Below are 13,662 nucleotides of genomic sequence, written 5' to 3' on the forward strand. Positions count from 1 at the left end.
ATAACTTGTGCCGATTGGACCAGGTGCTGAAGTGACTAGAATTCATACACATGATACAACGGACAGGTGAAAAAGATAGATAAAACAACATATATATGGAGACAGTTCAAAGTATCCTGATGCTACACACAAATAAGTCATAATTTGCAAATGTAAAATTTTGTGGATAACAATAACTGGAGATAACTATCAAAATTGATACATGTATTATTGTAACCCAGCAATATTCGTATTCAGGTACCTATAGCTATCTGGAAATACATTTCGGTAATTAGTTTTGGAAGTAAGAATAATAATATGGGTAATTGTAGCCAGTGCCAAATATTATTGCTGTGAACAACGTTTACCTTTGGTATAAATTATGCACTAAGTGGCTAGTCTCTTATTTAGAATTTGTGTTACTTTGATATTGTAATCATTGTTGCACTTTGAAAAATTCGCTAGACACAGGCCTACAGACATGACAGAAGGGGTCTTAAAGCTTAAATTACCATCCTTCTTTTTCTTTTTGCCTTTCCCCTTCCCCTTCTTCTTTTTGGGAGGCATTTCAGGAACTATAGATAACTGTTGACAGTGTTGTCAAACACGCACAGCAGTTACGAACATAATGTTAGGACATGTTTTGATTGGTGTTTATTCATTTTATTGCCTGGTTTTGATAATTGTTCTTTTTACCTCTAGCTCAAAAGAACAAATTTTATAGTTAGGAACCAGTTTATACAGTTCCTGTCAAATTGACGCTTGATTACTGTATTGTAAATTTTGTATTAAAAAGCGCTCGACTGACTTTTACGTTATAAACAAACATCATGGTGGACGAAGCCACGAAGCGAACTCTTGCACAGATTCCTCTTCTGAAAACTAAAGCTGGACCTAGAGATGGAGAACTCTGGGTTCAAAGACTCAAGGAAGAATACCAGTCCCTTATACAGGTTTGAAAAAGAAAATAAAGTTATAAAACCGCTAAAATAAAATGTTACAAACCCTTTAACTGACCAAGTTAACGTTCCATATGGTTTTCAGAGGGCGGTGAAGGGGCGGCCTGAACACGGAAACACGTGAAATAAAAATCGCAAAAACGTTGCACGGAAAATAAAAATCGGGAAAAACGAAGCACGAGAAATAAAATCGTAAATATTAAGGAAAAAAGAAGCAGAAGTTATTATTCAGCAGCTATTGGAGCTCATACAGTCATTATTAATGGAAATGATCATGAAGACCCTGCGGTTACCTTTAAGCGTCCGCTAGTTGCATCTGATTTGAAAAATTTTTATTCATAATAATTTGATGGACTTTGTAACATACCATACATATATGCAACAGAATTGCATAATTTAAAACAATATCCGGGCTGACTTTGAATTAGTCCCGGTTTACTTTTTAATCAAATGCAGGACAAGCACGAGAAATTGAGGGTACGGACACGAAACACGGAAAATAAATAAGTGGAAACACAAAGCACGCACATCGAACCAAACACGAGAAAACGAGAAATAAAAAGGCCAAAAACGTTGCACGAAAATAACCCTTTACCACCCTCTTTTCATGATGTTCTTGCAATACAGATTCACCCCCTGAAAACTGCTGATTGCAACTCAATATGAGTTCAGTTGTTACAATACTAAAACAAGGTAATTTAAATAAAAAATAACCGATAAATTAAAGGAAAATTTTATAATAAAGTGTGTAAACAAATTTTTATTTCGTAAATAACTCGTCCTCAAACTCAAAGTCTGAAATGTGAGGGACTGTCAGACAAGTCTGTCTATAATATTTTCCTTGCCACCATCATTTTGATTAATGCTGGAATATGAGGCAGGTGTTACCAGTGACAGAGGATGAGTCTATACAAATAATTATTAAAAAAGCTAAATGTAAATGCTGACATGACTGATTTTTCCTAAATCAAATTTACAGTAAAATGTGCTAAGACTATCAATTATTTTTACATTTTACAAATAATGACATTAAAAAATACAAAAATTACACAGATATTCAATGTTAGAATATTTTATATATATATTTAATGATTTATTTGGTAATTTACCTATTACAATGTACTTCTGATCGTTACTACAGTTTTACCTCTGTGTTGTACATGTGTGATGTGGGATTTCTAATGAAAGGTGTCATGTTAAAGGTCACTGCATCAGAAAAACTGTGTATATTTTTTTTGGTATCATGTACATGGTCAATATAGTTCATGTAGGTATTAAAATTTATTTTTTGATAAACAAATTATTTCTAATTTAAAAAGTTATAGCACTTTTTTTAAAGATTTCATTGTAAGTTCAGTGGTGCTTCCCTTGACTTAGAAAATTTAAAATTATATATCTGTCAATTATCTTTGATATTGGAATGCATTTTACCCCTTCAACTCAGTTGGTAGAGTGGTAGCTTATGATGCCAGGCATGCTTGGCTTAAACCTCAGTGGTATAATGGTAATTTTGGGAGAACATTTTAGCTCTACTGCTCTTACTTAAAGCAACAAAAGGTTTAAAGTTATTTAAGGAGTTCAGCTCAGCTTTAATGTTCAATGGATACTGTTATTATGTTAACTTGAAAAATGAACACACAATGTTATTGAGTAAATACATGTGGTTCTTGCATGTAAATTAAACATTATTCTGATGTCTATTACAGTATGTTCAGAACAACAAGGAAGCAGACAATGACTGGTTTAGATTGGAGTCTAATAAGGAGGGTACCAGATGGTTTGGAAAGTGTTGGTATATACATGAATTACTCAAGTATGAATTTGAACTAGAATTTGATGTAAGTAGTTGGAAGTTTGTTTTATTATAGATAAGGGATTATTGAAAATATTGTACCTTAGGGTATAGGAATTAAAGGTTAAAATATGATAAAAGAAAATAACTGAAAATTACTCAATCTTGTAAGCACATTATATGACTATTGTGCATTGTTGTTAATTATACTGCCAACACTGTGGTGTGAATTAGCAGACACTCTCTATCTATGAGTCAGGAGAACTACTTCAAATATCTCCAAGATGTATGCATCACAAAAACTTTTAAAGTATGTGTTTTCTATGATGTTTATTATGCCCCTTGGAAACATTAATTCTATGGAAAATTGCATCGTTAGCGCTCTTATGTGTTCAATTCTTGCCAGATTTTTATGAAACTTGTATCATAGGTTTATATCAGCAATGTCTTGAAAGAGTTATGCCCCTTGGAAATATAAAAAATAATGGAAATATCATTGCATTTGCCCTGAAGCCTTCATTTCTCTTAAGATATTAATAAAAAGTTTTAAAGAACAAACAAAAAGTGCTTTTTTGTCGAGCCTGCCACTTTTGTCACAAAAGCGAGACATAGTGATCCTACATTCTGTCGTCATTGTCGGCGGCGTCCACGATTATTCACTCTGTGGTTAAAATTTTTGAAATTTTAATAACTTTCTTAAACTATCCTGGATTTCTACCAAACTTGGAAAGAAGCTTGTTTATGATCATAAGATAGTATCCAGAAGTAAATTTTGTTAAAAAAAAATCCTGTTTATCCGTATTTTACTTATAAATGGACTTAGTTTTTCTGCCAGTTAACATTACATTCACTTTGTGGTTAAAGTTTTGAAAATTTTAATAACTTTCTTAAACTATCCTGGATTTCTACCAAACTTGGAAAGAAGCTTGTTTATGATCATAAGATAGTATCCAGAAGTTAATTTTGTAAAAAAAAAATCACGTTTACCGTATTTTACTTATAAATGGACTTAGTTTTTCTGCCAGTTAACATTACATTCACTCTGTGGTTAAAGTTTTTAAAATTTTAATAACTTTCTTAAACTATCCTGGATTTGTACCAAACTTGGACAGAAGCTTGCTTGTGATCAAAAGTTAGTATCTAGAAGGAAATTTTGTAAAAATTTATTTCCTGTTTTTCCCTATATTACTTATAAATGGACTTAGTTTTTCTTCCAGTTAACATTACATACAGCATGTACAGTCTGCAGTTAAAGTTTTTAAAACATTTATTAGATTCATAAACCATCCTGGATTTTTACCAAACTTGGATAGAAGCTTCTTACAATCAAAAGATAGTATCTAGAGGAAAATTTTAAATAATTTTTTCCCCATTTTTGTTGAGCCTACAACTAACAGCAAAAGTAGGCGAGACACTGGGTTCCGTGGAACCCTTACGATTTTTTTAGTTATTGCCCTTGTACCTTGGAGTTGGATAGATGAAATATGTGCAAAGCGGGGGACATTGTAACTCTGTTCTTTTATTAGTTTTTGTCTCGCCTTGACGGAGTCAAAAAGCGAGACATAGGTATGCTGTTTCCGGCGGCGGCATCAACAATGTATTAGTTTGTGATTAGGTCTAGTTTAAGGTGAACCACTAGTGGTTGGTCAATGATATTTGGTATGCAGTTGTATTAGCACTGGCACATCTCATTTCCATGGAGATTATTTGGCCCTGCCCCCTCAGTCATGGCCTATTGACTTTAAAACTTTTGCTTAGTTTACATGTATTAGTTTGTGATTATGTCAGTTTATGGGGAACCACCAGTGGTAAGTCAATGATATTTGGTAAGCAGTTGTATAAGCATTGGCATATCTCATTTCCATGGAGATTATTTGGCTCCGCCCCCTCAGTCATGGTCTATTGACTTTAAAACTTTTGCTAAGTTTACATGTATTAGTTTGTGATTAGGTCAGTTCAATGGGAACCACTAGTGGTAAGTCAGTGATATTTGGTAGGCAGTTGTATAACATTGGCATATCTCATTTCCATGGAGAATATTTGGTCCCGCCCCCTCAGTCATGGTCTATTGACTTTGAAACTTTTCTAGTTTACATGTATTAGTTTGTAATAAGATCAGTTTAAGACTAACCTCTAATGTTTAGTCAATGATATTTGGTATACAAATTTATTGGTATTTGCAAGTCTCGTTTCCATGGAGATTATATAGCCCCACCCCCTCATCATGGTTCATTGACTTTGAAACTTTTACATAGTTTACAAGTCAATGTTTGTGTTTAGGTTTGTTGAAAGGGAACGACTTATGATAAGTCTATGGTATTTGGTATGCAGTTGTATTAGCATTGGCACATCTCATTTCCATGGAGATTGTTTTGCCATGTACCATCAGTCATGGTTCATTGACTTTGAATATTTGCATAACTTACATGTTAAAGTATTGCTATTTTAATTTCAACATTTGCATTATCAAAAGTACAAAAAGGCGAGACATATCTCTGTGTTAACAGTTTATGTATTATCTTAACTATAAAATATACACAACTGGAAAGCTTGATTAAAGTTCAAACTTCAGTGAAAAATTAGCTAAACTTAAGTTCTTATTATGATCTTTACACCATGAAAGTAATTCTAGATATTTTTTACAGTCTATTATAATACATGTACATACATGTAACATGAAATGTTCCAAAGTGTGTAAATTAAATGAAATATACAAAATATGCACTTTTTTTTGTATATTTCAGGTTCCAGTTATGTATCCCACCACAGCACCAGAATTAGCAATCCCAGAATTAGATGGTAAAACAGCTAAAATGTATAGGTACTGTGTCATCAATCAACTAACTTTTTAGTTTTTATCTGCAGTCTCTGTATTCCATTCAATTCAATATTTTATTTACGTCTCACCTTATGCGTACAATTACACAATACGATCATAAAAGATACATTTTTGTCTTGCCTTGACAGAGTTAAAAAGCGAGACTTAGGTATACTGTTTCCGACGGTGGCGGTGTCAGCAATGTATTAGTTTGTGATTAGGTCAGTTTATGGTGAACCACTAGTGGTTGGTCAATGATATTTGGTATGCAGTTGTATTAGCACTTGCATAAGTGTTTTATTGCATTATCCAAAATGTTTAAACAAATACCAAATATTTGTGTTTTTAGAATCAATTTTTCAACTTAGACATTAAGGGGAGATAACTCTTATGTAAAAGATTTAGACTGGAATGATAGTGATTTTTTCATTATTTACATGTACATGTAGCAAGAAAACAAGTTCGGTGACACTATTTTTATTTTTATTTTCTTAAGGCATATTATAAAACCTATCTTCTCATATTTTATTTCAAAATTCTATCACATTGATTTTTTTTTTTTTTCATGAACAATCTATGCAAATTTGTGCAATTTTGCATGAATTGTAGCTTGAAAAATAGCACGGTGAACCATACTTTTTATTATATTTTTGAAAAAAGCATAGTAAAATCTTAATTTTGCCAAAGTATAAGAAAATTCTATCTGAGGAAATATTTACCGGTGATCCACCTTAAGTCAGTGATATTTGGTATGCAGTTCTATGAGCATTTGCAAGTCTCTTTTCCATGGTGATAATACGGCCCCACCACATCAGCATGGTTCATTATCTTTGAAACTTTTACATTGTTTACAAATTGAGTTTGTGTTTAGGTTATTGTAAAGGGAACCCTTCATTGTAAGTCAATGGTATTTGGTATGCAGTTTTATAAGCATTGGCATTTCTCATTTCCATTGGGTTATTTGGTCCTGCACCATAAGTCATGGTTCATTGACTTTGAATGTTTTGCATAGTTTACATGATTAATATTGCCATTTGGATTCAATATTTGCATTATGCTATCAAATTACAAAAAGGTGAGACATATCTCTGTGTCAACAGTTATTTTATACATAAGTCAATCTGTACAGATAAATAAGAGACCAATACAACTAAAACAACATGTATATACATTAAAAATTAAATGTGAAGGAAAAAAATATATAGCATAATTGTGATATTATTTACAATTTGAAACTTCTCTGCGTCTTTTCAGAATAAAATTACAGGTTTTGGCACATAATCTAATGATATCTTGATTCAAAAATAAAAATTGATTACATTTAAGAAATAGCACACATCATCTCGATTGTCTTATTATTCAGAAAATATGTAATTGATTTATTGTTTAATATGTTCTTCCATTTATTACTTTTATTGCAGCTTACTAGAAATACCTGCTGTAAATTTAAAATTTAATGCATGTAATTAATATTGTGAATTTTTGGGAAAACAATTAATGCCATTTTTTAATCATGATGTTTTGTGCATTAAACTTTGACATCATTGATTTGTGGTGCTCAGTATTAGGTCAATTATTCATTATATTTTTATTCATGCAAGAGTTTACAGTCTGCCATATTGAACATCATTGTAAACCATTCTTCACTGCTATAGCAACATTGTACATCCTGATCATTTATTCTAATAAAAAAAAACAAAATATAATATAATTGAAGAAATTCTGAAATATTTCAGAGGTGGAAAGATTTGTTTAACAGATCATTTTAAACCATTATGGGCTAGAAATGTACCAAGATTTGGAATAGCACATGCCATGGCATTAGGGGTAAGTTGTTATAGAAAATTATTTTCTGTTTCTGTAAAGATTTGTTTTTAAACCCAGACTTATATAGACATCAATATCACTTCACATCTTTTTATGCTTAACACAGCATCACAATATTCCAGTTTATATGTTCAGACAATGTAGCTAATACTCTCTACTTTTCTTTGAGCTTACCTTAATCAAAAAACTTTGTATGCAGAAGAAAAGTGTGAAAAATAAACACTTTTAAAGTCTTAAATATGTCCATGAATCATTGAATGTCCTATTTAATATTGTTCAATACATACAGAGAATTTGTCCCCAAAAATGAATAATTTTCAAGATTGTATGAAAAATTCTATTAAAGTTTAAGCAACTATGTGCCATGTGCAAATGATATATAAAGACACATTATCTTCAAAAAATTCACACAGAGGTTTCCAAAAGTAAAAACAGAAATAGACCAAAACTGCTTTAATACAAACCATCCTGTAGAGTAAATTATGATGTCATGCAGCATCATACAAATGTGTGTTAAAAACAATTTTAGATTAATTTCACTTTGTGTAAATTCGATTAATTCGATTATTTTTCCGTAAAAATTGTGCCAAAATTACCAGTTTGAAATTGTTCATGGATTTCAGAGGCATTATTTAAATTCTCAGCACCACAGTGGATTGGTACAATTAAAAATTAACAATTGGTTAAAAATTCAATTTTATATATTTTTATGGGTAGTTACTGTACATAAGAAGAAATTATATGACAATATTTGTATTTTACTTCAGCTTGGACCATGGCTAGCTGTAGAAGTACCAGACTTAATACAGAAAGGAATAATTAGTCACAAGGACAATTCAACAAAAAGTGCTGCTTCCTGATATTTGTGATTGTAGTAGCATACACATTTTAGATATTTATGTTATAGTAATACACAAGATTCCAGTCATTTCTCATATTTTATATTGTTGTTTGTTAATTTAAACAACATCAAAAGTTATGAAAACTAGTTTGTTTGCCTATTAAGTTTGGAAACTTTAAATTGAATTAGGTAACTTTTGGAATGTATAAATATTGTTTTGTTCTATTTTTTTATAAATTTTGTACATGTAGGAAAAATGAATTGAGCATGCACTATTTAAAGATGCTTTTATTCTAATTTGCCAGTTTTTGCTATTAGAAAATTGTTGGTTTATGTTTTAATGAATTTTTGGTTTCAATCATTGCACAGATCAATACTTTGTAAACGGTATCACTTCAATCATTGCACAGATCAATACAGTGTAAATGGTATACCTTTTTGAGAATTTAATCTTGTGGATTATGAGCAACAATACTGAAATCTAATTATTAGGGTTGATTTTTATGCTAAATATCTTCACTAGTGCAGATATAAGTATTGGATCATTCTAAGTGAAATTGATTGGAATCTTGTTCTGGAAAGTGCAATGAATTATCTCATGGAATATGGTAGTGTTTATATGATCTGATATCAGTGGAACAGAGGGAAAATATATAATTTTGAAATTTTCTGTTTCTTGAAAACATCATAAAACTGGAGCTTGCACAAGATTTGTAACAAGTTAAACAGTAATAAGTGATTTTATTGATGCTATACAAGGTTCAAATGTGATAGATCTTATTCAAATGTCTGGTAATTTTCTAATCATCATGTACTGTAAAGTTAAAATTATGGATGTTAAATGAAATTTTATACCTGATAAAACCATTTTATTAGGATTGACAGTTATGTGCGATTTTTTTATTTTCATATTATTTAAATAAGTAGTAAAATTGTTACAGATAACTGTTGAATATTGTTTAAAATGTGCAACATTGATACCAATTGGAAAGAAATGTGTAAGATTATTTTTAATTATAGTAAATCTTTCTATAATAGGAGTATGATTGTTACAAATGACTGTTTTTTTAAATATTTTAAATGCACAAACTTGTAATGCCAATTTGAAAATAGGTTGGGATATGTTTATTGTATTTCTTTATGCTATCCATCACTTCAATAAACAATGACAAGATGTAAGTAATACTTCAATCATAAATAGGAATTTTGCTGCATTTCTGACATATCTCATCAAAAAGTAGTGTGATTTGTGCAATTCTCTTAGAGGTATTTAGAATTGAAGCACATGTTAGTATTTGCCTATAAAAAGAAACATGACAGTTAACACTACAGTATGAGTGCCACGTTTTTTCTTTTGCCTTCTGAAAGTTGCTTTGTTCAACAAAGTAAGAATATTATTAATATTTATAATTTCAACTAGAATATTCAGGTAAGATAACTATAAAGATAAAAGATCTAATTGTTCATACAGAAGAAAAATCTAGACATTCTAAAATATTATGTCAATATTTGTTATGAAGTCTTTCATGAGTGAAAAATAAGTTTTTATTTATTATAATGGTGCAAAATTCTTAACAAATTATTCTATTGCAAATAAACTAATGATAAATTTGGTTTTGTTGATTTTTTTATTATATACTTTCTTGCTCCCCTTAGCCATAACAGCATCTCTGAAACCACCATGGTTAAAAGGTCATTCATTTCCTAGTTAAAAAGTTCAACCTGCATTAATAAGGTGAAGCCAGGTTTTCATTTCTCTCCAAGGTGACATTTTAATAAGATCACCTCTCATGTTGGTTCAGTTTTCATTCGTCTCCTAATTGATCTTAAGGAAGTTCACTTAAACTCTTGTTAGGTAAGGTCAAGATGACCTTTTTATTAGTCTCCAAGGATAACTTTTAATAAGTTAGGTCACCTTTCTTGAAATTTAAGGTCAATTTTAATTCATCTAAAAGGTGACATCTAATTCATCTGTTAAGTAAGCTGAGTAAGCATATATACCAACTTCATTTTATACTGTGATTATCTGTTACCCAGGCAACATATCTAATATGACCCAAGGCCAGTAGGTCAGCATGAACCATTTGGTTTATAAAACCACAGGTATGCGCTATTGACTAGTATATAATATATTTGACAAAAACATTAAAATTTCTTTTAAGACTAGCTTATGCTTAAACAATTATTATAATGCATTACACTGCCATAATTGTTGACAAACTGAAGAATTTTGACAAGTATTATCATTGCATATAATTTTTGTCTTGCCTGTGATGAAAGTCGCAGTATGCAGACATAAGGATTACTATCCGGCTGAGGCGGCAACAGTGTAAACTATTTGTATAAAGTAGGGATGTCAACGAGTACTCGAGTATCGCTCGGTAATGACGAGTATCGAATACCAAATTGATACTCGACTAATCGGTTTCCTGTCAGAATGTTGTTGCCTTCTTGAAGAAAAAATATTTTCATTAAGAGCGCATCCCGGGAAATTAAATATTTAATCAAAATTAAAATACATTTCGAATGTTTGTGCTTAATTCTCATTTAAAATTCCTCCAGAAAGAGGTAGGCTATGAACAAGCGCACCTTTCCAAGGCTTTCACTTTTAACTAATTGTGTCTTAGTCATTCCAACACCTCTGTACCGTCACAGCAACGTAACAAAGTTGAGAAATTGACTTTTACCAGAAAAAGTTGACAAAATAATATTTTAAATAAGAACAAATTCATTGCACCCTTTGTCGACCCTCAGAAAATGGTTAAAGGCATTAGTAAGTTCTAATCATCACCCCTTTGTTGATCATATATGTGTTGTTTTACGATTTCCAAATACTGTTGTGTGAGTAATCATTTGTCTATAGATGTTTATTATTTAATTGATTAGATTATTGACAGTTTGCATAATTAGTACATGTAGTAAATGAGCTATTAATTGTGGTATAAAATTCCTTGGACTATTATCTAGTCATAGATAATTATGTTGAGGGTTTTACGTCCATAAGACAATGACCCACAATACGTAAAATGGGTATAATTTTGTGTTTCCATTTTGTAGATGTTTTTCCGAGCGAGTACTTGAGTATCGCTCGGTAAATCCAATGAGTACTCGATTAGTAAATCTTCACTGAGTTGACATCCCTAGTATAAAGCTTTATATTTCAGAAGGTAGAAAACCTGGATGCTTCATACCTTGTATGCAGATACCTTTTATTACAAAGTTTCCGTCCATCATATGTCCATTGTCCTTGACCTCCTTTTCATGGTTCAGTGACTGGTTGAAAAAAAAATTAAAGATTCTTTGTCATGAAAATTTCTCACTTATTATGAGTAATAAGATAACTATATTTGGTATATTGGTTCCTTGCATCATTTACATGTCCGTCAGACCGGGTTCACCTGACCTCGACCTCATTTAATGGATCAGTGATCAAGGTTAAAACTACATGATTAGGTCCCTTTCTCATGCTATAAGCAGTAGGTCAATTATATGTGGTGTTTGGAATTATGGTAAGGGGCACATGACAGTTTTGCAGGTTCCATATGACCTTGACCTCATTTTCATGGTTCATTGGTCAATGTTAAGTTTTTCTGTTTTGGTCTCTTTTTCATATACTTATAGCAAGACATGAATGAATGAATGTCTGGTAGGTATCATCTGACCATGACCTACTTTTTATGGTTCATTGGTCAATGTTAGTTTTTCTGTTTTGGTCTCTTTTTCATATACTTATAGCAAAAAAGAGGGACGAAAGATACCAGAGGGACAGTCAAACTCATAGATCGAAAACAAACTGACAACGTCATGGCCAAAAATAAAAAGACAAACAGACAAATAATAGTACAGATGACACAACATAGAAAACTAAAGACTAAGCAACACGAACCCCACCAAAAACTGGGGGTGATCTCAGGTGCTCCGGAAGGGTAAGCTGATCCTGCTCCACATGTGGCGCCCGTCGAGTTGCTTATGTTATTACAAATCCGGTAAATAGTCTAATTCAAGACATAATAGCAAGACATGAATGAATGAATGTCTGGTAGGTATCATCTGACCTTGACCCCATTTTCATGGTTCATTGGTCAATGTTAAGTTTGTGTTTTGGTCTGTTTTCAATTACCATAAGCAATAGGTCAACTTTATTTGGTGTATGGAACAATTGTAAGGTGTACATAAAATTGAGAATGGAAATGGGGAATGTGTCAAAGAGACAACCCGACCATAGAGCAGACAACAGCCGAAGGCCATCAATGGGTCTTCAATGCAGCAAGAATCTCCCGCACCCGGAGGCGTCCTTCAGCTGGCCCCTAAACAAATATGTATACTAGTTCAGTGATAATACTAAACTCCAAATTATTAACAGGAAACTAAAATTAAAAATAATACAAGACTAACAAAGGCCAGAGGCTCCCGACTTGGGACAGGCACAAAAATGCGGCGGGGTTAAACATGTTTTTTGAGATCTCAACCCTCCCCCTATACCTCTAGCCAATGTAGAAAAAACAAACGCACAACAGTACGCACAGTAAAACTCAGTATAAGAGAAGTTCGAGTCCGATGTCAGAATGGGAAACAAAAGAAAATAAAGAAAATGACAATAATACATAAATAACAACAGACTACTAGCAGTTACTGACATGCCAGCTCCAGACCTCAATTAAACTGATTGAAAGATTATGTCTTCATCATATGAATATCAGGCATAATCCCTCCTGTTAGGGGTTTAGTATTATACCATCATAAAATATATGAGAAGAACATGACCCGTGTCATGCCAACAACTGGTTTTAAAATAAATGTGTTTAATTTTGATGCAAAGACCCTATAAGTGAATCAATATTAAAGCCAAAATGACCTGACAACAGTATCGTAACTATATCCCTTCTTAATAAGTCTGTTGAAAGGTTTTGTTAGCTTTTGAGGTGAATACTGACATTTTTGTGCTTTGTACAGAATATTACCATAAAAGATTGGATGTGAAATACCCGAACGTATAAGATGTCTGCATGTTGAGTGTTATTTACGAATGATGTCCTTATACCGATGATAAAATTTAGTAAATGTTTGACTAGTTTATGATATCGAAAACCCTGGTGTAATAATTTTTCAGTAATACATAAATTTCTCTCGCTAAAATCTAATACGTTGTTACATACACGAGTGAATCGTACAAGTTGAGATATATAAACACCACAAGATGGTGACAAGGGAACGTCACCATCTAAAAATTGATAATTTACGATAGGAAATGAAAAATCATCTCTTTTATCATCTCTTTTATCTTTTATTTTTTTTGTCTGTATAACAAGATTTATCTGACCTTGACCTCATCATGGATCTTTAAAAATGTTAAGTCTATGTGATACTTGTAGTAAAACCTTTATCTTTGAGACTTTCAACACAAAAGCAATTGTCAGTAAAGGAGGCGAGACATTTCAGTGTGTAC

At 31.8% G+C, this 13,662-nt stretch overlaps 2 protein-coding genes across 2 annotated transcripts in view; one reads left to right on the top strand and one right to left on the bottom strand.

Annotated features, from left to right (window-relative positions):
* Positions 1–653, bottom strand: part of LOC127700634 (coiled-coil domain-containing protein 153-like) — a 28,785-nt gene extending 28,132 nt beyond the window's left edge. Inside the window, exon 1 of the mRNA XM_052204188.1 lies at positions 492–653. Coding sequence (XP_052060148.1) covers positions 492–546 — 55 coding nt within the window. The 5' untranslated portion in view covers positions 547–653. The remainder of the gene's footprint in view (positions 1–491) is intronic.
* A 135-nt stretch (positions 654–788) lies between these two features.
* LOC127700635 (ubiquitin-fold modifier-conjugating enzyme 1) lies at positions 789–9,828 on the top strand. The gene is made up of 5 exons (XM_052204189.1): positions 789–932; positions 2,645–2,776; positions 5,475–5,551; positions 7,285–7,375; positions 8,143–9,828. Exons 1-5 carry the CDS (start codon positions 810–812, stop codon positions 8,233–8,235), a joined length of 516 nt encoding a protein of 171 aa, XP_052060149.1. The 5' UTR covers positions 789–809; the 3' UTR covers positions 8,236–9,828.
* Positions 9,829–13,662: the final 3,834 nt, after the last annotated feature.

This window comes from Mytilus californianus, unplaced genomic scaffold, assembly GCF_021869535.1.
Source record: "Mytilus californianus isolate M0D057914Y unplaced genomic scaffold, xbMytCali1.0.p SCAF_5, whole genome shotgun sequence".
In the NCBI taxonomy this organism is placed as follows: Eukaryota; Metazoa; Mollusca; class Bivalvia; order Mytilida; family Mytilidae; genus Mytilus; species Mytilus californianus.